Source organism: Lissotriton vulgaris, chromosome 9 (genome assembly GCF_964263255.1).
Source record: "Lissotriton vulgaris chromosome 9, aLisVul1.2, whole genome shotgun sequence".
Taxonomy (NCBI): domain Eukaryota; kingdom Metazoa; phylum Chordata; class Amphibia; order Caudata; family Salamandridae; genus Lissotriton; species Lissotriton vulgaris.
This window is the reverse complement of record NC_141697.1, coordinates 825,287,531-825,310,610: the sequence shown is the minus strand read 5'-3', so window position 1 is coordinate 825,310,610 and position 23,080 is coordinate 825,287,531. Positions and strand designations below refer to the sequence as shown.

At 44.7% G+C, this 23,080-nt stretch overlaps 1 protein-coding gene across 1 annotated transcript in view; it reads right to left on the bottom strand.

The window, feature by feature from the left end:
* TOP6BL (TOP6B like initiator of meiotic double strand breaks) overlaps positions 1–23,080 on the bottom strand; it is a 2,408,555-nt gene that overhangs the window by 523,330 nt on the left and 1,862,145 nt on the right. Inside the window, exon 12 of the mRNA XM_086939520.1 lies at positions 12,491–12,612. Coding sequence (XP_086795646.1) covers positions 12,491–12,612 — 122 coding nt within the window. The remainder of the gene's footprint in view (positions 1–12,490; positions 12,613–23,080) is intronic.

The window sequence follows — 23,080 nt, the reverse complement described above, 5'->3', positions numbered from 1 at the left end:
ACCCTGCCACTAGAAGAAAGACCAAAGCTTGTCAGATTGTCTGACACCTCCTTGCTGTGACAACCCACACGATCAAATATATCTGTTCATGTTGCCGGTACCCTTGCCCCTTCACAACAAGGAGGTTCAAGGCTTGCATATGTATCCCTCTGAGGCAAGACACTTCTCTGGGCTAACCCATTCTCCTTCAAACGCTAAGCTTTCTCTAGCACCACTATCCTGAAAGCTACCTATTTCCCTTCCCACGGTCCCTCACTTTTCCTTCGGAAGATAGACATGGCTGCCCTGGATTGGGCTCACTACTTCTACCTTGGGCGGGAGTTCGGGCGGGGGGGCCGGGGGGTGTGAGAAGCCTTCGACAACAGGAGTGTGGGGGAGGTGTAAGAAGGCATGGCTGGGAGTGCAGGCAGGAGGGGCGAGAAGGCACGGCAACAGGAGTGTGGGGGAGGGGGAAAAATAGTTCTCTGAATAACACATACTGTACAGTGTAACACTCAAAGTAAAGGGGCCAATAGCCATGGGAGGGTAGAAATAATGGCATGGCCATAAAAAGGCAGGATTAACAGGCCTCATAATCAATCAGAAGATAGAATTTACGAAGACAAAGACCGAAGCCAATGAAAAATATGGGCAGAGAGTGAGGGCAGCTTGTCTCCACATACTCTACTACTGCATGCTTTGCAGAGCGAGCAGCGCATGCACGCTACCGCTAAAGCTCGACATAAAAAGAGGCATAAGTATTTGAACTAAATCCCCAGACTTTAGAACACTTCTGTACTAAAGAAGGCCCTGCCAAGAAGAAGAGCAGAAGAGCTGTCAAGAGGAGTACTGCCCCATTGCTGTGTGTTGCTTTTCTGAGTTGACCTGTAGTTGCTGCTTTTGTCTGTAAGCAGTGGAAAGGACTGGACTTTTACTTTGCTGGATCCTGCTTAAGAAGATTCTCCAAGGACTTGAAGTAGAGCTTGTCTCCTGTTGAGAAGTCTCATGGACACAAAGACTTCACCTGCAGCAGCCTTGAACTACACTGTTGAAAGTTCTGATCAGCTTTGTGGTGCCAATTCCAGTTCTGGGCCCTTGGGGGTTGTTCCTGCTGCGAAGAGCATCAAGAAAGCATCAAAATCGACCCATTGGCCTTCCTGTGCCGGTTTTTCTAACACAGTACCGCCGTGCAGGACGAATTTCCATGCATCGCAGACGTGTGGTTGAAGAAATCAATGCTGGGCTTGTCAGCGGCCAAAGAAACCACTGCATCCCTAGTTCTGTGCACAGTGTCTCCGAAGTCCGAGACCCTCGCACTGGGCGGCTGAAAGAATTGATGCATTGTTGGAGCGTGGCTGAAGAAATAGACGCTGCGCCTTTTTTCCACCGCCACATCGACCTCCAGCATATCGTAATTTCCACGCATCACATCTGTGCAGCAAGTTTTTACAAAGCATCACCCGCAGACCAGAACTGTCTTGAAATCGACTCCTCCCTTCCCCCTATAGTCCGTATTCAATGCAACACTTCTTCTGTGTACAGAAAAAACTGATGCATTGCCCCCCCAAGGACTTAGGAACTAACGCATTGCTGTGTTTTTCAACACTTCTCTACTCTGTGGCTGTTTTGCCTTGTGAATTTTGACACACCTGAAGGTACTTTGTGTAAAATCACCGCATCCATAGTTTCCTATGGACAGAATTGCAAAACATTTTAAAGGTCATATTTTGAGTTGTGTATGTTAGATGTTTGTCATTTTGGTCTTGTTTGGTTTAGATAAAAATACTTTATTTTTCTAAACTGATGTGGTGTCCATTTGTAGTGTTTTCACTGTTACTGTGTGTGTTCTTTACAAATACTTGACATATTGCCTCTGAGATAAGCCTGACTGCTTGTGCCAAACTACCAAGGGGGTGAGCCGGGGATATCTGGGTGTTTAATTCCTTTTTCCTGACTAGAAGGAAGGGTGCATACCACTGCCAACTAGAGATCCCATTTCTAGCAGTCGTAAGACTGACGCAACTCCAGCAATGCGTCAGAACACAGACGCGAGTCCCATGTTTAAAGCCCTGTTTTAATCCTTACGCCTGGTTTGATAAGGCATATGGATTTTGACGCAGTCAAGTCATAGTGATGCAGTGAACATTATAAGTTTCACTGCATCAGTTCTACGTGGCTTTTAACATGGGAAAGCCTACCCTGCATACATTATACCTGGTGCAGGTATGATGTGACGCAGTCCTCTACACACTGACGCATTGGGTCCAGTGCATCAGTTTGTAAATATGAAGCAGTGTGGAGCACTGATTGCCCTGCTGCTGTGTCAAAAAATGTAAGTTGGGCAACGCTAGCTCTTTGTAAATATGCCCCATCAGAGTACAGCCTCTCATTGAGGGGCAAGCTGAAATGGCGAGTAGGAAGAAGGACTCTGACCGTAAGAAAAAGGACTTAAAAAAATGCTTTCAGGATTTACACAAATAATCCAAGGAAACGTATGGCAGGAATTGAAGAGCAGTTAAAAATAGCCTCAATGAGACTGTGTCAGCCATGAGACACGATGTCAACCAAACTTCGGACAAAAGTAGCTAAATCAGAAAAATCACTGCTAGAACTCACTGCTAAAATGGCTGTCTCAAGCAAAAAATTAGCTATTGTGGATGCAAAGTGGTAACTTTACAAATTAAATTTGACGATTTGCAAATCAGAGCATGTAAAGACAACATCAGGATCTGCAATGAGAGGGAGAAGGCTAAGGGATCTGACATTTACTTCTCTTTGGCGACGTTCTGATATCAAATGAGTGGTAATCAATGAACATAAATAAATATTTATTTTCTTGAGAATAGAACCTTTCAAGTGCTAGACCAGTCATGTTACTCGGACAGCCTTCCAGTGAGCTGTGGGTGCCCCAAGGCTCAGCTCTGAGCAACACCCTCTTTAACCTTTATATGACATAATAATAATTATTTTCTTGAGAATAGAACCTTCCAAGTGCTAGACCAGTCGTGTTACTTGGACAGTCTCACAGTGAGCTGTGGGGTGCCCCAAGGCTCAGCTCTGAGCACCGCCCTCTTTAACATTTATATGAGCCCTTTGGCAGAAATTGCACGATCTTTTGGTGTTGTTATTAGTCTCCTACACTGATCACAGCCAATTCGTCATGTCAATCTCCCCAGAATCCAGCTCGAATCACCTCTAACTAGTCCTCTGTTTACAAGAGGTGGCCAGGTGGATGGCAACTGTCAGCTGATATTGAACAAAGACAATACAGAAGTCATGCTGCTGTGCAACAACATCAGAAAACAGGAACCGACCCTTTGGCCCAACTTTCCTGGGAGCCTTCCGAGCCTAAAAATGCTGATAAAGAGCCTGGGCATGTGGTGTGTTAACAACCTCACTACAGACTGTCAAGCTAAAAACCTTGCAGCCAGCTGCTTCGGCATTCTTAGAATGCTCAGGAAGGTCCTTGATTTTCTTCCTTTTCCTTCCAAGGCTCATCGGTCAAGCCCTGATAATCTAATGCCTTGTCAACACTTTGTATTTTGTTTTCCCCCATTATGTGATACATAGGCTGCACCTCATCCAAAATGTCGCTGCTCACCTTCTCCTGAACATCCTGAGGCATCGCTCTGCCAAAAAAGCACTGGTGAAACTTCATTAGCTCCTGGTGGAGCAGCGGGGACAGTTCAAGGCCCTATGCATTCTGCACAGAGCTCTTCACAACAAGGGCCCCGTGATGATCCTGCCTCAAACCTCCCCCCTATACCCCTGGTAGGCTACTTAGATCGCCCTCAGCCTACCGTCTGACTGTTCCAAAGGTTCGGGGAGGCAGTTCAGTGGCCTATATGCCTCCTAAACTTTGGAACTCCTTACCAATTGAAATTACGCTGACTGGACCAAGAACATCCTTTCAGAAAGGACCTGAAAACGTGGTTCTTCAGAAGTTACCCCCCTCCCACTACGTTGCAGTTTGGCTTGTGCTGTGTTGGTTCTAGCACTAGAAGGCCTGTGATTTACAAGATTTGAAGAATAGAATAGAATAGAAAAAACCCAGAATAGAATAGAACAAAGCCTATAGTAACGAAGGACCCAGTAAAGCTACACTGGCCTAGAGACTATATTGCTCTATTCAGACATTGAATGTGTGATCCTGGAGACCAAAGGAAAGAATGGCAGTACAGGGATTGTCAACACACATTTCTAAAGATCAAGATATCTTTTTACCTGTCTGGTTACTGGTTTAAAGATAAATGGAGGGGGATAAGAAATGTGTTACTTACCTGTAACTGCCGTTATCCAGTATTAGTGTCTTTCATAGATTCACATGCCTGAATCATTCCCCGTCGTCGAGACGGGAGCCTCCGGTATATAAAAAAGTATTGTCCTAAGACATACATATAGAAGAATAGGCCTAAGGGTCTCACCTTAGTGTCCTATCTAGGTCCTTAAGCAGGAAGGACCAAACAGAGTAGGCCCAAGGGTCCCACCTTGGTAGCCTATCTGTGTCCTTTTGTAAAAAGGACCAAAGTAAAGAGAAACAACCAATCAGCTACTACCTCCTTCCAGAACCTTCCTGTCAGGAGCCTCAGTCTCTCAGATTTTCGTACGCACCAAGCTAGTTAGGCGTAAACTTGTTAGAGAGATAGGTGAGTCCTTCCAGGGGAGGCGGGAGGGTGCATGTGAATCTATGAAAGACACTAATACTGGATAACTGCAGTTACAGGTAAGTAACGCATTTCTTATCCAGTATTTGGGTGTCTTTCATAGATTCACATGCCTGAATCAGAGTAGCAAGCAATACAATATGCACATTCTGTGTTGGTACAGCATATATAAGTCTGCAGATAATACATATCTGCAACAGTAAATCAACAACATACAATGTCATGTAGTATCTAGTAATAAAGAGATGTGCATACCAGTCAAGGATGGTGGGAAGCAAGAAGGCTCACCTCACTGGAATAGATGGCGAAGCACTGCTCTGCCCACTGCTGCATCTTTCGTCAGCTCAGGTTCCAAGCAGTAGTGCCTGGTGAAGGTATGCGGAGACTTCCAGGTCGCCGCTCTACAGATGTACAGGAGTGGCACTCCAGCAAACAGTGCCACAGACGTGGACATGGCTCTCGTGGAATGGGCTTTGACCCGCGAGTCTAAAGGCCGCCCAGCCTTGTCATGGCAGAAAGTTATTGCTGAAGGATCCACCTTGATATACTTTGTTTCGTCAGGGGCATGCCCTTCCTTGGTCTGCTGAATGCAACAAAGAGTTGGGATGATTTTCTGAATTGTCTTGTTCTGTCGATGTAGAATTTGAGGCATCTCTTCAGATCTAATGAATGCAGCGTTCTTTCCGCCGAAGTAGTTGGGTTTGGAAAGAACGATTTTAGAACCACTGGCTCATTAAGGTTGAAGTCCGAGGGGACTTTGGGTATGAATCGTGGGTTAGTGCGCAGGATGACTCTGTCGTCTCTGAATTGTAAAAAAGGGTCTTGGATGGAGAGAGCTTGCAATTCACCAACCCTTCTGGCTGAGGTTAGGGCCAGGAGGAGGGCCGTCTTCCATGAAAGGAATTTGATATCCGTTTTGTGGATAGGCTCGAAGGGATGCTTCATCAGTTGGTGAAGGACCACGTTGAGGTGCCACGACGGAGGGATAGGTTTTGGCCTTGGAAAGGACCTGAATAGGCCTTTCAGGAATTGTTTGATAAGTCTGTCCGCCCACAGGGAAGGACCCTTAGGAGTTCTTGTGAACCTGGATATTGCTGCTAGGTGTACCTTGATGGACGCATGTGCAAGTCCTGACTGCGCCAGATGCAGTAGATATGGTAGCAGTTGCTGTGGGATGACATGGAAAGGGTGTAGGCCTTCTGTCGCACACCAGACGCAGAAGCGCTTCCATTTAAGAGAATAGGTCTTTTTAGTGCTGTTCGCTCTAGCTTTAGTGAGGACATCTCTACACTCCTGCGGGATGTTCAGGTGGCTGAATTTGCGGTATTCAGGAGCCAGGCTGATAACTTCAGAGGGCCCAGGTTCGGGTGGAGAACCTATCCTTGGGACATTGTGAGCAGGGCCGGATGACTGTGTAGGCGAAGAGGTGGTTGGATAGACAGGCGATGAAGCTCCGTGTACCAATGCTGCCTCGGCCAGGATGGGGCGACGAGGATCAGGGTGCAGGGCTCCGACTTCATCTTCCTGATGACCCTGGGTATCAGTGGAAATGGCGGAAAGGTGTAAGCAAACACGTTCCGCCAAGCTATGGAAAATGCATTCCCAAGGATTCCTGGTTGGGGAAGCCTACTTGCGAAGCTTGGGCATTTGGGGTTCTCCCTGGTGGCAAAGAGGTCTATCTGCGGGGTTCCCCACTCCGCAAAGATGTAGTTCAGCACCTCCATATCCAGTTCCCACTCGTGGGATAGAGACTGTTCCTTGCTCAGGGCGTCCGCCAGGACGTTGTCTTTGCCCGGAACCTATTCGGCCTTGAGTGTTATTCCATGCTCTAGGAGCCAATTCCAGACTCTCTGAGATTCTTGAGAGAGTGAAAGCGAACGCGCCCCTCCCTGTCTGTTCAGGTTGTGCATCGTCGTGGTGTTGTCTGTCCGGACGAGCACTGGGGAGTTTCGGATGCGTGGGAGGAAATATTGGAGAGCCAGAAAGACTGCCCTTAGCTCCAGAATGTTGATATGGAGTTTGGATTCCTGCGGCGTCCATTTGCCGTTGATCTGGAGGTCTTGCAGGACCGCCCCCCAGCTCTCTAGGGATGCGTCCGTTGTGACTACATGTGGTTGCGCCGGAAGCAGGAACGGTAGTCCCTGCGACAGGTGTTTGGTTGACCTCCACCATTGTAGATGGTTGACTATAGATCGTGTGACTCGTATGCGGTCTTCGAATGATCCCGCAGCTTGTGTCCACTGTCTTGTCAGTTCCTCCTGAAGGGGGCGCATTTTGAGACGGCAGTGTGGAATGAGCAGAATGCATGAAGACATCATGCCGAGGAGCGACTTGAAGGTACCGACAGTCAGAGTCTTTTTGCATGCCACTAACGTGGCTAAGGAGATGAGTTTCGTTTTTCTCTCCTGCGAGGGGAAGGCTCTCGCACGTTCCATGTCCAGGGTCGCTCCAAGGAAAGTGATGACTTTGCTTGGCTTCAATGATGACTTCTCTCTGTTGAGAGTCAGGCCTAGTTGGCGGAAAAGATGCAGACAGGCGCTGGAAGACGCGGCTGCGGCTGTTGCCGACGGGGCCTTTACCAGCCAGTCGTCCAGGTATGGGAAAACCTGGTGTCCCTGCTGACGAAGGAAGGCTGCCACAGGAGAGAGGCATTTTGTAAATATCCGTGGGGCAGATTTGAGGCCAAACGGGAGAACACGGAATTGGTAGTGGGTTCCTGCTACTTCGAACCTGAGGTACTTCCTGTGTCCTTTGAGGATAGGGATGTGATAGTAGGCGTTCTGCAGATCTAGTGACGTCATGTAGTCGCCTTCTTCCAGGAGTCCCAGGATCTCTTGTAGCGTGACCATACGGAACGACTGTTTCTTTAGGAACAGATTGAGCGCTCTTAGGTCGAGGATCGGTCTCCATTTCTTGCCTTTTTTGTGAATTAGGAAGAAGTGGGAGTAGAATCCTTCCCCCTTTTGGGCGTGTGGAACTTTTTCTATTGCGCCCTTTTGAAGCATGGAAGCTATTTCCTGAAGAAGCAGCCGTAGGTGTCTGTGAGGCCGCTTGGCTGGTGGTGTTGTTGGGGGATTGGAAAGAAATTCCAGTGAGTGACCGAATTGGAGAAGTTGTAAAACCCACCGGTCCATCGTTATTTGTCGCCAGTTCTGCAGGAAGAAGGAGAGTTTTCCTCCAAGTCTTAAAGAATGTGATGGTGGAAGGGCTGGCCAATGGGAAGAGTCATTGGCGATTGCCAGCAGGTCTCTTTTGGTTCTTTCCCCTGTAGGTCGATTTGTTGTAGGAAGTTTGACATCCCGTCTGGTTTTGACGCTGTTGGAACTGCGTCTTGCCCTGGGAGTACGAGTAGGAGGACCTATTTTGGTAGGAACCTCTGTACGTAGATTGTCCTCTCCCTCTGTTGCCACGAAAGGACTGATTTCTAGATTGTAGAGTTCCCAGAGCTCTGGCTGTATCAGTGTCCTTTTTGATTGTGGTGAGGGCTTCATCGATCTTTTCGCCAAAAAGATGTTCTCCATCATACGGCATATCAATGATTTTAGTTTGAACTTCCTGGCGGAAGGAGGTGGCCTTAAGCCAACCCTGACGTCTTAGAACAGCGGCGCCCGCCAGCTGTCTGAAGCCAGTCATGGCTACGTCGATGGCACAGTCAATCAATTCAGAAGCCGATGTTTGGCCCTCTAGGAGTAGCGAGTGTGCCTCCTCTTTCAAATCCTCTGGCAGGTTAGCGAGGTAGGGCGCGATGTCCGCCCAGAGCTGACGGTTGTAGCGGCCCAGGAGTGCAATAGAATTCGCGATCTTCACCGTCGTTGCAGACGTGGTGGAAAAGCGTTTTCCGATGGCATCTAACTTCCTGCCTTCCTTATCGGGTGGTGTTGATAATGGAGACGCAGGGTTGCGCGAATTCTTCTGCGCTGCTTGAGTAACCACGGAGTCTGTCTTGGGGTGACCCGTGAGGCATGCTGGTGCCGAAGATGTAGCTTTGTATTTTTTGTCAAGCCTGGGCACTATTACTTGCAGAGAAGCTGGCGTCTTCATGAGTTGTTTACCCTGTTTCAATAGGTAGTCAATAATCGGGATCGATCTTGTCGTCTTTTTCGCAGGTTCCTTAAAATCATAGAGGAAACATTCAGTCTCCTGTGTTTCCTTGAACATATAGAACCTTTTGGCTGCCCTCTCAATGAGGTTATGGAAGCCACCAATGTCTGCGGGTGGAGACTCAGAAGACTGTGGCTCTGGAGAGGCCAGAGAGTGAGTGACGTAGTCCTGGTCTGCGTCAGGGTCAGATTCATCATCGCGGACTTCTCCCTCTTCATGGTCTCTTTCATCGTCGTCGGACGAGATGGTGTCTTGTGCTGGATCCTGAGTTCTAGGAAGTACCAGCGGAGGGGGCTTATGTCTTGGTACAGGAGCAGGTACCTGTGGAGCTGGAGGTGCAACAGGAGTGTTTTTTTCTGGAAACCGCTCTTTATAGTCTTTGATGATGAATTGTAGGTCCGAAACGATGGATGCTGGCAGGCTCACCATTGGTGTCATTTGTGTGTGTACCTGAGTATGGACAGTTTGATCCACATATTCCTCAACATCTTGTTCCTCATCTGTACTCTGGCACTTAAGCACCAGTTCCGAAGGGCTAGTGGCCTGGGTAAACAGTTCCTCATTCAGTTCCTGGTCTTGTAAGAAGCAGGATGGTGTTAGTTGTTGCACCTTACTAGGTGATGTCATGTCCGGTGTGATTGGCTTTTTAGTAATTTTGATCGTGACATGGGACGTCTGGGTATCCATAGCATGTGAGAGCAGTTCAGACTCCTTCCAGGTACTAGTTGCCGTCAACGCCAGTGTCGACGGTGTCACCAAAGAGCTTTCCGTCGTCGGTGGAATTTTACTCTTCGTCGACGGAATGTCCGTCGACGATGCCCTCGTCGACGTTGTTCTCGTCGACGACAACTTTTCCGTTGTCGACGGCTTCGTCGCCGTCGACGGGGTGCTCCTCGTCGACGAGGGAGGCTTCGTCGATGTTGTGGCTTTCGTCGACGGTGTCGTCGTCGATGTCTTCGGCGTCGACCGCGTCGTCGACCACGTAGTCCTAGTCGTTGAGGGAACAGTAGATGGTACCGGTCTACTCGCAGACAATGAAGGTGTCGTTCTCGTCGACGAGGAAGACGCCGACGAGGCCGTCGTCGTCGACACTGTTGTCGTCGACGTAGAGACGGTTTTCAGCGCTGAGGAAGCCATCGACGTTGTTGTCGTCGTCGGAATCAGCGGCTGCTTCCTGGGGACAGGAAGGTCCTTGTCAGACACGGGTGGCTTGCTCTCTGAAGACTTTCTGGTCTTCTTAGGAGGGGTGTCTGAGGGGCCAGGAGAGGAAACCCTAGGCCTCTTCAAGGAGAACTGCGAGGCGCCAGACATGCTCTCACCTTCTGAAACCAGCTCGCTCTCAGGTTTGTTCTTAAGCCTGTTCAGCCATATCAGAAGACGTCCTTCCCAGTCCTTCTGAGTTTTATGTGAGAATGTCCTACATATTCTGCAGTCCTTGGCCTGGTGTTGGGGGTAGAGGCAGTATAAACAGGTCTCATGTTTATCTTCCACGTGCAGCCTCTTTTTGCCACATGAGGTACAGGCTCGAAATAATCCTTTTTTCTGGCTATCAGCCATGGCAAAGAAGTTGTGAAAATATCGAGTTTTGAAGAAAAGAATAAGTTTCCTGAGGAGAACTCAGGTGGAGACTCCCTAGCACAACGTGCGGTAGAAAATCTGAGAGACTGAGGCTCCTGACAGGAAGGTTCTGGAAGGAGGTAGTAGCTGATTGGTTGTTTCTCTTTACTTTGGTCCTTTCTACAAAAGGACACAAATAGGCTACCAAGGTGGGACCCTTGGGCCTACTCTGTTTGGTCCTTCCTGCATAAGGACCTAGATAGGACACTAAGGTGAGACCCTTAGGCCTATTCTTCTATATGTATGTCTTAGGACATTACTTTTTTATATACCGGAGGCTCTCGCCTCGACGACGGCGGAATGATTCAGGCATGTGAATCTATGAAAGACACCCAAATACTGGATAAATGAGAGGTCACATGTCCTTCCAGTTTGAGAGTTTTTGACTGAGTAGCTTTTCTTGGAGCAGAGGAAGAGAGTTGATAGAGATACAGCAGGAGATGTTTGTCTTAGATTGCTACCTTAATTCTCGTGAATGGGGCGAGAGGGTGAGTTGCTAGCTCAGCAATGGAAAGAACGCTTGACTTCCATGACTAATGCCTCTTACTGTCAAGGTTGCAATGCTTGGGGTGCAGAGCAATGAGCACTGCTTTTAATTTTATATTGTAATGAAATAGTAATAAAAATAATAAACTAAAAATACTGGGGTGAAAGTCTGACTTATGTGAACTTGTTGAAAGTCCTTTTGACCCTCATTTTACAGCAAGCATGGATCATGGAGCTATTTCGTGAGCGTTTTTGCTGTCTTCCCTTCACTAGAAAATTGGAGGGTGACCTTGGATCGTTGGAAAGGGATGCAACCACTTATTGCTCGCGTGGACAAACATTCGTAGTGTGTGTTCATCTAAGCCACAGTTACAAATTACACAAACAACACATTAAAGGATTGACACCCTGAAAACAGCATTGAGGATCAGTGAGGACATGACTGTCAGACATGGAAAAAAACTCCTGTTTGTCTCATGCATGAAGCACAATCCAAACAGTGTGTGGCTCAGGGGAGCTTCATGGTCGAATAGGACACGCTGAAACACAAACTTTTACAACACAGGCCTATAAAATGCGTTTTTTACATTGCAACATCCGTTACAACACATGATTTTACAACGCATGCCATCACAACGCATTTTTAGAAACTACACTTACAACGCATTCCATTACGACGACACATACCATTTCAATGCATAATACTTTTAGGGCAACAGTAGTGTAAGTGTTAAATAGTGTAGGGGTAAAAAGTACTATTCCCAATCCAGTAAGTGCAACAGTAGGGTAAGTGTTGGATAGTGTAGGGGCATAAATTACTATTCCCCCTCCAGTCGGTGCAACAGTAGGGTAAGTGTTGGATAGTGTAGGAATCCAAATTACTGTTTCCCATTACTTACCTTATAATGCGTTGTAATGGCATGCGCTAAAGGTGCATGCGTTGTAATTGCTTGTGTTGTAATGGCATGCTTTGTAATGGCATGCGATGTAAAGGATGTTGCGTTTAATGACTGCGATGTAAAGGTAGTGCATTTAATGACTCTGTTGTAATGGTTGTTTGCCGGCATGGTCTGGGAGGGACTTTGACCAAATAAGAGACATCGTCCAGAAGGGGTGGGTACAGCGAGTCAGGGTACTGAATTCCTAAAGCTCGGCCCTAAGACCCGCCGGTATTATGGCAGAAAATAGTATACACAAATATTACAGACAGAATATCGACTGGCACAATATCATGACTGTTAGTGTAAATTTACTATTCTTAACCCCAATGTACGCACCTGGAAGATATAGTTAGTCAAGGTACATGTAAATGAAGTTAAAAATAGAAAATCTTTACTTACCTATATACATTTACTTTCATAATATTGTGGTAGTTGATATTCTAGTAAAAATATTTTCTTATGCTGATATTTAAAACATAGTATTTTGTTAGAATATCGACCAAAAACGGTGACACATCACTTTTCTTGTCAGTTCATTAATTGTGTCAGTTCTCCAACTTGCTATCCTAAAATAGCCTACGTTTCTCATTTTCTTGTACAGTGGTCTTTAAGCAATTTAAAGTCCCTAGGGCCCATGAAACAAGAATGATTGTTCTCCCCCTCTACTAAAACACAACATTGAAAGGTTTTATAAAACGGTACCCGCTCTGTCTTGTACTGCTTCTCCAAGGTCATTTTAAGAATTAACTGCATAGCCTCCTTCAAGACGTACTGATTGCAGAGGAAAATGTGATCCATTTGATTCACAATCATTGAATAGGCTTCTGGGGAAAGCATCAAAAACCGAATACTTGAATATTAGTGGATACATTGCCTAATGTGTGTGTGTGTGTGTGTGTGTGTACATGCACAAAAATACATTCTCAGAAGCTTTTTGTGTTCAAATAAGCCACATAAAAAACTGAAAACATATATTCTTACACAAAAGAACGTAACCAATAATGTTGTGCATTTACATACATAGTTCAAGTAACAATTTCTTGTATCCTAGTTGTGTTAAAATCACTATAGAAACTGCGTTTTCAGGACCCATTTTATTTTTATCTACTTGCGTAGACCTCATGTAGTAATAAATCACCACACATGTAAGGTTCCAAGAACGTTTATTAGGTCCTCAAGTAAACAGGTGCTCCCAGCTTGACGGAAAGGCCTCCGTCTACATTCTAACACAGGCTCTAGTAGACAGCACGGACCGTGCCAAGGGAGAGGGAGGGAGAGGGGTGGAGATAGGGGAAGAGACCAACAGGTGCAAAGTTACAACACACCTTTCCCTCTAGGGAGAACAGAAGAGAGGTAAAAACAAGGCCCTGCCAAGGGAGGAGCAAGCTGGCCAGAAGAGAAGCAAAAGCAGTACGAGGAGAGAGAAGGCAGGAGGAAGGAGCCGGGAAAAGGAAACACTGGGAGAAGGATAGGGAGAGAGAGAGATAGCGAGGAAATACAGGTAAGCAGGGAGCAGGGGGAAGGTGTACCTGGACGGGGAGGATGACGCAAAAGGGATAAATGGAGTCTTGCGCTGGAGACTCCAATAAGTTTCAAAATAGAACGCCCAGAAAGGGAAAGTTAAGGTCCCCCTACTGGGGAGAAGAACAACCTTCCTTCAACCCAAGGAAAAAGGAAGAGAAATAGGTGATAACCACCCCTGCTCATAAGAATGCCGGGTACAAGTATATCAAGCGACTAATCCCCAAAAGACTGAGAAATCCCCTGTAAGAATGATGGTGCAATTAGTAAAAACAAGGGTTAAAGTACAACAGTTTACCAGACTATCACTTGCATCGTCTATGGCTAATTCAGATCTACAGTATCTTTCAAGAGTTAAAGTACAACCCATTACTCATTATATATATATTTTCCTTTTTTTTTCCAATTTCCACTGTATAACAATGATATAACCGTAAACATGGTGGGGAGAGAGAAGCAAAGGGACTAATATAAGATGTCCTTTCCCCAACATTAAAGAAAAATGTTGCAATGGTATGCTGTGTCACTAGACATTACGAACCAGGGCACTCTAGATTATCATTGCCCAAATGCTTGCTCCATTTCTCCACCCCGGTGGGTTGCCACAGTCACAGACTTCTTCTTTTTTTTTTTTTTTTTTTCTTGGGGAATTTCCTGAACCACGTTGCACTGCAACTTCCCCTATTCCTTCGACAGTTTACCTTCTCATCACAATGATCAGCGTCAGGTCCCACAAGACTCCTCTTGATGTCCTTTGAACCCTTGCCCAATGCAAAACCTGCTGTACCAGCCTCCTCATGAACCCGTCTGTCAGCTGATTCCTTGAAATTAGTACTGTTGAAGAAAGAAGTAGAGTCTTTCCTGTTTTTGTACACAATTTCTCTCCTGTCTTCTTTGCGTGACCAGAACATATCTAGTTGAACTTTGCGGTGTGCACTTCTAGCGTTGTGATGCGCCTCCATCCTTTTATTATCAGACACTTCGCCATTTATCCTTGCCCAGTACACTCCTTGCTTGCTTCCCTTACATTTACTTTGGCTCTGACTATTTACTCCAGCATGGTCAAAGTCATTTGCATGGGGATGCGCCTCCTCCAGTTTATTATCAGACACTTCGCTATTTGTCCTGACCCAGTTCTCTCCTTGCTTGCTTTCCCTATATTTACTTGGGCTCTGACTATCCGCCATTGCATGGTCGAAGTCATTTGTACATTTTTCCCTTGTCCAACGGCTAGAGTCGGCCAGTGCAGTGGAGCGCCACGCTTTCTCACCTTTGTGGCTTGAAGATTTACACATATCCCTCTTTACTCTTGTGAATACAGATTCCCTATCCGTTCTCCTATTAGTCATGTCTTTTTTTTCCGCGCCAACATCAGCACAGGCTCTTTCTCCACGTTTTTTGTCTATTCTTTCATCCTCTCCATTCCTCAAGGATATTTCTTTGAGCATTTTGAATTCCCCCACTTCTGCTTCACTTGTCTTCTCTTTCTTCTTCACCACCCTTGTCTCTCCTACATCAATAGCAGTCTGTGGAGCTTTCTCCTTTAACACCTCCCATTTTCTAAGATCCCGACAGTTGTCACGTGTCATCTTACTCACGGGGTCTGTTTTTATGGGGTTTTCTGTAAATCCTAATTTCTTTTGATCATCCCCCCCTAGAACAGATCTCTCTTCTTCTGAAATGTAAACTTGGATCCAAATGCTTCTCTTCATGTGACCTAGATTCATCACTCTTCTACCTTCCAAGCTAATGTTGAATTCAGAGTATGTTACCAGGGACGTGTCTGCTTCTTCCAATGTACTCTCTAGTTTTACTTCCAATTTCTTTCTCCACATACTTTTGCTTATTACATTGTGAGGTGACCCAGTGTCTTCTTTAATGTCAATTTCCACATCAGCCATGTAGATCATATACACAAGTGCCGTTCCCTTAACTTGCCCTATTTTTTTGAAATCTCCAACTTCCTCGAATATTGTGTTCCACAGTGTATGCCCCTTCGTTAATTGCTTGCTATGTTCATCTAAAACTTGCATGACTTTTCCATATAAATTCCTGCCTTTTCCTTTACTGATTTCTTTTCCCATATTGTTGTCGACTCTCCATCTAACGGCTCCTATGCAGCGTAGCAACATTTCTACTCTCTCCTCTGGTGTAAAAGGCTCTTTCATTTCCTCAAGGATGGCCAAATAATTGTTAAAATGTTCCTTCCATTTCCCCCATTCTGCCCAATTAACACCAGATTTCTTACTAAATGACTCAAGAGGTGTCAACTTAAACATCCTGCAGTTATCCATTAAGAAGTAGCACTGGGTAGCCTCTTGACTATGGGATTTAACAGTGCTGCTTAGGTTATTATGTTAAAGATCAGTTGAAAGAGGGGCGTAGGTTATGTTATGCTCTCACGATATAGACTGTTAAGTTGAATTAATGCTTTGCCTTAAAAATTATCCTGTGAGTCTTCTTCTATTTTATTAATATCTTCTTAATGATCACCGTAGTGCTTCCCTCTTTGACCTGTATATTCCTCGTATCTCCAACTAGGTGCGCTTCCTCGCATCTGTGTCAAAAACTCCACCTGGGGCTCACTTCGCCCCTTGCCCCTCTGAGTTTTCCTCACGCAGCTTCAACCCGCTGCCTCGGTTCATTTATCTTCACGGACCCAGAGGTTAGACACTCTCTCTATTCCTCTGCACTCTCCACACGCAGTTTCCAAGCGCTGCCTCAGTTGCTAGTGGCAACAGGGGTTAAACTCCTTCCCTGCTCCTCTCGGACATTTCAAACATCAAAGGTGCTGCATCAGTGAATTTACGATAGTGTGAACCCCGGTTCACTACACCTCTTGTTCCTCTGCTCTTACCTCACGCAGTTATGATGCACTGCCACGTTCAGTTTCAAAGGTTTACTGCTCACTATGTTCCGCTCACCGCAGCTTCAAAACGCTGCCCCAGTGAATTTTCGATCGTGTGAACCCCGGTTCGCTACACCCCCTGTTCCTCTGCTCTTTCCTCATGCAGTTATAACGCACTGCCAAGTTCAGTTTCAACGGTTTTCTGCTCACTATGTTCCTCTCGCCGCTCCTCACATTTTTTCACAGGCTCACTATAATTCAGAGTTATCTAAATTGGGTCCCCTTCTGTTAATCTTCCTCACATTTATATAAACAATACTCCCGAATTCTAATAAACTATTATTCACTCTCCTCCGATCATTCATTGAGTTAGGAGAGTCCCGCTTCACAATGCTGCCACCCTCTCTTACCTCGAGCGCCAAACACTCTGCCTCAATTCAGTTTCTTATGCAGTGACAGTAATGCGGCTCTTTCCCTGCTCCGCTCCCTTCTCCTCACGCAGCGTCATACGCTCCCCTCATAGACTGGTGAGAATCCCTCAGTATCCTTCTTGAGTATTGCTTCCCTGCGCCAAAACAATTACACGGGAACACTATAGGTAGTCTGAGTATGCCTTAACCTTTCTTCCTTTTCTCCAATATTCATACAGGAAATAATGTTGGCCGCGGAGTCCTCTGGAACTTCCCGTCGACAACTCTGCAGTTACTCGGAGCAAGACCCGCTACGTCTTCTCCCTCATGAGTTTCGACTGTCTCTCACAGCCCGCATGCCAGTCCTCACAAACCTCGGAGGGGACTTCAAACGCTCACCCTCGGCCTCTTCTCCTTCTGAGGTAGCCGATCACTGCCACGGGTAGAACAGCTCTCACACAGTCACGCTGTGCTCACTCTGCCGACGCTGCCTGCTGCCGTCTCACTTCACCTGAAACAGTTAATTTCTGCTGGGCTCACGACAGAGATACCAGCTAGAGGATCCACCAACTCCAGTCAAACTTGACACGGAAGAACAAAATTCCTCTGTTCCACACGGCACGAGCTCACCTTCATCGAGACCACACACCCTGCTTCCTTTGCGTTCCAGATGTGAGTACTTCACGTCCCCAAAGGGAACACCTTGATGAATTCAGCTTATTTCATCAATATACCCGCCGTTCCTGTGACCTTCCTTCTTTGACTGGGTAAGCCTTCATTTTCTATGGTAATCTCCGCTCAAGCATCGAATTGCTCCAGGGGGGGGCACCACGCTGACCCTGGCTCAGCTCCTCCTCCTCGTCGCCAAACAATGTAGTAATAAATCACCACACATGTAAGGTTCCAAGAACGTTTATTAGGTCCTCAAGTAAACAGGTGCTCCCAGCTTGACGGAAAGGCCTCCGTCTACATTCTAACACAGGCTCTAGTAGACAGCACGGACCGTGCCAAGGGAGAGGGAGGGAGAGGGGTGGAGATAGGGGAAGAGACCAACAGGTGCAAAGTTACAACACCTCAGAGCAAGCTTGACCCAAATGCTTGACCTAAATAGAGCCGCGTTATTTTTGTGTTTTATCTTTTTCATCGGCATGGCCTCATACCATGACTGTCAGTCTGATATCATGTGAAGTCTCTCTCCCAATAAGAACAACTGTTGCATTCATTATTTAAACAGGGGTAAATTGCCTCCCTTGATCTAAATTCCACAAGATCTATTTAAGTAGAAAATATGGAACAACGCTTTAAAAAAAAAAAAAAAATATATATATATATATATATATATATATATATATATATATATATATATATATATATATATATATATATATATATATATATATATATATATATATATATATATATATATATATCGTTACATCCCTCTACAACAGAAGAACCAGAGGCCAGAGGGGAGTCCACGGAAAACCAAGCTTTATTAGGCAGAACAAACAGTGGTGGCAAATGCATTTCGGCATGGAGCCTTCCTCAGCGCCCTGCACTGCGTAGTATTCTTCATCCCAATGCCAAAGTCCTGCTTTTCTTTCTGTGGTAACGTGCAAGCTCCTCTCCCGTGCTGAATCGGCTCACCTGTTGGCTGTTGTGATGAATGCACAAACTCCAACTCCCAAGATGCAATGTGTTGATGCATCTGGGTCGGCGGTATGGGGGATGCGTGTCGAGTTGAAACAAGCTTGTCAGGAATATGCAGGTAGGTGGGGAAGTAATACCGAAGGTGCTGCCAAAGTCCACATGGCCTTCCTTATATATCATGTGGCTTGTTAAATTGTAAAACAACGATTGTGAAGACATAAAGTTTTATTTTATTAAGTTACCCCCCCTTTGTAAATCTGCCTGGGATATTCAATTGCAAAATTGCAAAATTTCAATTTTCACCACAATTGTTCATGGCTATTCTCCAGCCTCAAAATAAAAAATAAAAATTCAACAGCTTACATGTCTCACCAAAAGCTTGTTGAGCACTGAAACAAAATAGTAGGGACTGTAGTCGAAAATTTCAAGCAAGTATCAGGTTGTCTACTAGGAATGCAACGTTTACTTCTGCACAGCAATGGCTATGATTCAGGTTCAGCACTTACTGACACCACAGAGCAGAAGGGCATCTATGGTCTGTTAAACACAACGGGCCAGGGGCCGGATATACGACCATTTGAGACAAGCACTATTTGCCCATTTGAGACCGCAAAATGATGGGCAATGTACTAACCCTATTTTGCGAGTAGCTAATCTATTAACAACTCGCAAAATAGGGTTAGCGACTCACTATTAGAAAGGGGCGTGACAAGGACGTTCCTTCCTAATAGCGAGTCCTTAACCTATGTATGATTGTCTTGCGACCAAAATTGTGGTAGCAAAACATTTGAAGATTACCACCCTTCTCAGAAGGGTGGTAAGCCACTCGCAAACAGTAAGGGGTCCCCAGGGGCCCCCTCCCCTTTGTGAATGGGTGGAAATATATATTTTTTGAGAGCAGCCAGTGGTCCCAGGGACCACTGCCTGCCCTTAAAAAAATGAAACTGCAAAGTTTAATTTTTCTTTTTTAAATGCATATCGTTTTCCTTTAAGTAAAAAGGTCTGCATTAAAAAACTGCTTTATTGACAAAGCTGTCCGATACATGGTAATCTGCGGACCCCAGCAGGCCTCCATCCCTTGGAGTGCTAGCCATTCCCAATGGGATAGCAAATTGCGACAGCCTCATTAATATTCATGAGGCATGCAATTTGTGAGCTCATTGGGAATCACAAACAGTGTCTGAGACACTGTTGTACATTGAATTTTGCAAGTCACAAATTGAGTCGCAATTTGTCGCAATTTGCGAGTCGCAAAATTCAATGGTCGAACATCTGACCCCAGATGTATGAAGCTTGCATGTAGCGAGTCACAAATTGCATCAAATCGCGACTCACAATTTGTGACTAGCTAAATGCAATGTACAACAGTGTCTCACACACTTTTTGCGATTCCGAAATCGGGTCGCAAATTGCATGCCTCATGAATATTGATGAGGCTGTAGCAATTTGCGACCCCATTGGGAATGGCTGGTACTCCCAGGGATGGTTGTCTGCTGGGCTAAGCAGACCACCATGTCTGGGACTGCTTTGTTAATAAAGCAAGTCTTTTTTTTTTTAATTTTGAAAATGAAAAATTAAACTTTTCAGTTTCATTTTTTAAGAGTGTCAGTCGTCCCTGGGACCACTGCCTGCTCTTAAAAAATATTTGTGCATCCGTTCACAAAGGGGAAGGTGTCCTCTGGGGACCCCTTCCTGTTTGTGAGTGCCTTACCACCCTTCTGAGACGGGCGGTACCCTGCGAGTCTTTTGGGCCCGCAATTGCAGTCGCAAAACATTCATGCATGGGTTATGGACTCGCTATTAGGAAGGGACGCCCTTGGCATGCCCCTTCCTAATAGCGAGTCACTAACCCAATTTTGCGAGTCGCTAATTGATTGGCGACTCGCAAATTAGGGTTAGTACATTGGGCTGACCTATTTTGCGGTCGCAGAGTCCAAAATTCCCTTTGCCATACATGCCAAATAGACCCGATTCAGGCGTTTCTACAATAGAAGTCAATAGGGAATTTTCATTCTCCCGATTTTTTATTTTAAATCTCCTACGTGCATGTCCTAAAATGCTGGCATGTATGCTTTGCGACCGCAAAAAACGGTCATACACCTGGCCCAAAGTTAATAGCCAGGGGGCCAAGAGCCTCAAGAGCCAAAACACAAGATGCATGTGTCTCAACCTCAGAGACGGGCACATCCTGTTGGCAATGTTAGCCTGAGTAAGGAAGCATTGTAGAGGCAGATAACAGATGTGCTAATGCAGGTAGGCGCATTTTGAGTTTTTTACAGCACACACGGCACTCCAAGCTCAGTATTTCTGTGATGGGTAAACTGAGGGGAAAAGTGCAGGGCTTTGATTCCAATCGCAGTGCCGAAGCCTCCGGCACTGTCTTCTACCAATCACATGCACCCCCAGCTAACAGCAAAGAAGGCGCCAAACAAATAACCCAAAATGTTGTATATTGCCTGTCTATTTAAAGTCCTGCTGTACATGAGGAGGATCTACTTGATCTCTAACTCTAAGAGTCCCTAGGGAACAGCTGCACAACTGTCTACTGAATTTCTGTATTCCTAAAAATGTGAATAGAGAATGCATGCTGACATGTGTACCATTAAATGTATTAATGTTGTGGTGTTGGACAAATTTGATGGCAAAACTATATTTTACATGAACAAAATCGTGAGAGCCCATATAACACAATTCCATTCATGAACCAATTATTTCATTCATCTGTGTGCTTAAAATGTAACAATGTTTGCAATATTATGACACATCGTCTTATTTGTAACTGAAAATATAAGTTGTGTTAATTGTGGCAACAGTGACTCAGCTGAATTAAACCTGATAAAAAAGGTGTTTTCTCGACAGAAAATACAATACACTTTAAGAAACTATCATCAACAAAGTCTGAAAGTTTGGCTTTAATGTGTCATCACATGCAAAACTCGTAATCAGCATCATCAAAATAACTTAATTCGGTCTAAACAAGACTATAAATACTTACATACAATTCACACATGTAAAAAAAGTAAAACAATCCGAATGCTGTGGCAATGAGCCACTTATATCCCATAAAAAAGCATAACATTCATATAACACACAGAGCACTTTCTTAATAGGTGAATTGTGTCATTAAAAAGAAGTGCATTAAAAAAACTAAACATTGCATCTAAAAGATTGAAAATCCTGATTTAAAAAAAAACATTCTTAAAAAGCAATGATAATAAGTACATGTCCAGAATCAGCTTCTTTCAAAAAGACTAACAGCTTTTACATATCAGCACTCCCTTTATCAAACAACTTTGTCAGCCGCAAAGAAGAGGCGAGAAAGCGGGCTACACAATACGTGGAGTACACATCCGGGAGTGACTCCAGATACAATAACGAAGGTTTTACTTGAACAAACTGCAAAGCTTTCAATAACGGGCTGATATACATTCTTCAAGGGGTTTTATAATAACCACAAAAGAAGACATAATGCAGTAATTCCTGGGGAGAAAGTTATCACAAGTGCACAGGCTTAACTTTGCACTCCACTCCACAGTTTTAGGGAAGGCTAACGACATATGAAACTGTTTTCGCCTAAATCTTGTGAGAAGAAATAAAAAATGTCCTAACTTTCTTAACAGAAAGTTTCCATTCTACTAAGGACACTGAAGTGAGGATTAGGCTTTTCTTTCTTCTTTAATTTAACCAGCAGCCTTAAAACAACAACAGCAGACATCAATAGGACTTCATTTCCCATAAAGCCTATAGAAACAAGCACTGGCGTTGCCAATAGGTCTCGCAGTAGGAACGTTTGAGCTATTGGTTTTCTAAATGACATTTTATTTTTTTGTTTTGTGATTTACAATGCCCATACTTTTAACTTTTCGCATTAGGAAAGTTTGAGCGGTTCGTATTGTATTGTATTGTATTGTATTGTATTGTATTGTAAATGACACTGTAAATTACACTTTTTTAATTTATGTGTTGGTTTTGAAAATAGCAAAATTAATAGCTTTGTCAGTTACAATGTCAATAGTTTTAACTTTTCGCAAATGTGACACCTATTGTATTGTATTGTATTGTATTGTAAATGACACTGTAAATGACACTTTTTTAATTTATGTGTTGGTTTTGAAAATAGCAAAATTAATAGCTTTGTCAGTTACAATGTCAATAGTTTTAACTTTCGCAAATGTGACACCTATAGCATTTGTAATGCAATGTGTGTTGTATTTACGTGACTTAGATGTATTGATATTAAAATAACAATGGCTTTTAATTTTGTAAATAATTAATACTTAAATGAAAGTTACTGTAATTTATAATGGCAATAGCTTAAACGTTTGTAAATAAATTTTGTGAAGATTATGTTCAGTGTATTTTATTGTGACGAAAATCCAAAAACATTGCATTTGCACCTACACACATATATGTGTTGTAGCACTGAGTGGTGTGAGGGTGTGAGGGTGAGGGGGTGTGAGGGTGAGGGTGAGTGGGTGTGTGAGTGTGTGAGGGTGAGTGAGGGGGTGTGAGGTTGAGAGTGTGTGAGGGTGAGGATGTGAGGCTGAGTGAGGCTGCATGTATCATAAAAACTAACTATAATGTGTAAAATTACCAGCACCAAACTATATAATTGGAACATGTCTTAAAACGGACTAAATGGCTGGTACCACTGCAACCATGCAGCTTTCGCATCACAAATGACATATCTATAATCATAGGAAAATAGAGCAACTCTTCTTCACCTGTTTATCTTCTTTAAATGTATGAGCGTTGAATTGATAGCTATTAGGAAAGTGCACGCATTCATTGGTTCCAACTACAGGGCATTCTGAGAAGATAATGTCTAGTGATTACTTGCACCCTGGAATAGATGTATTAGGT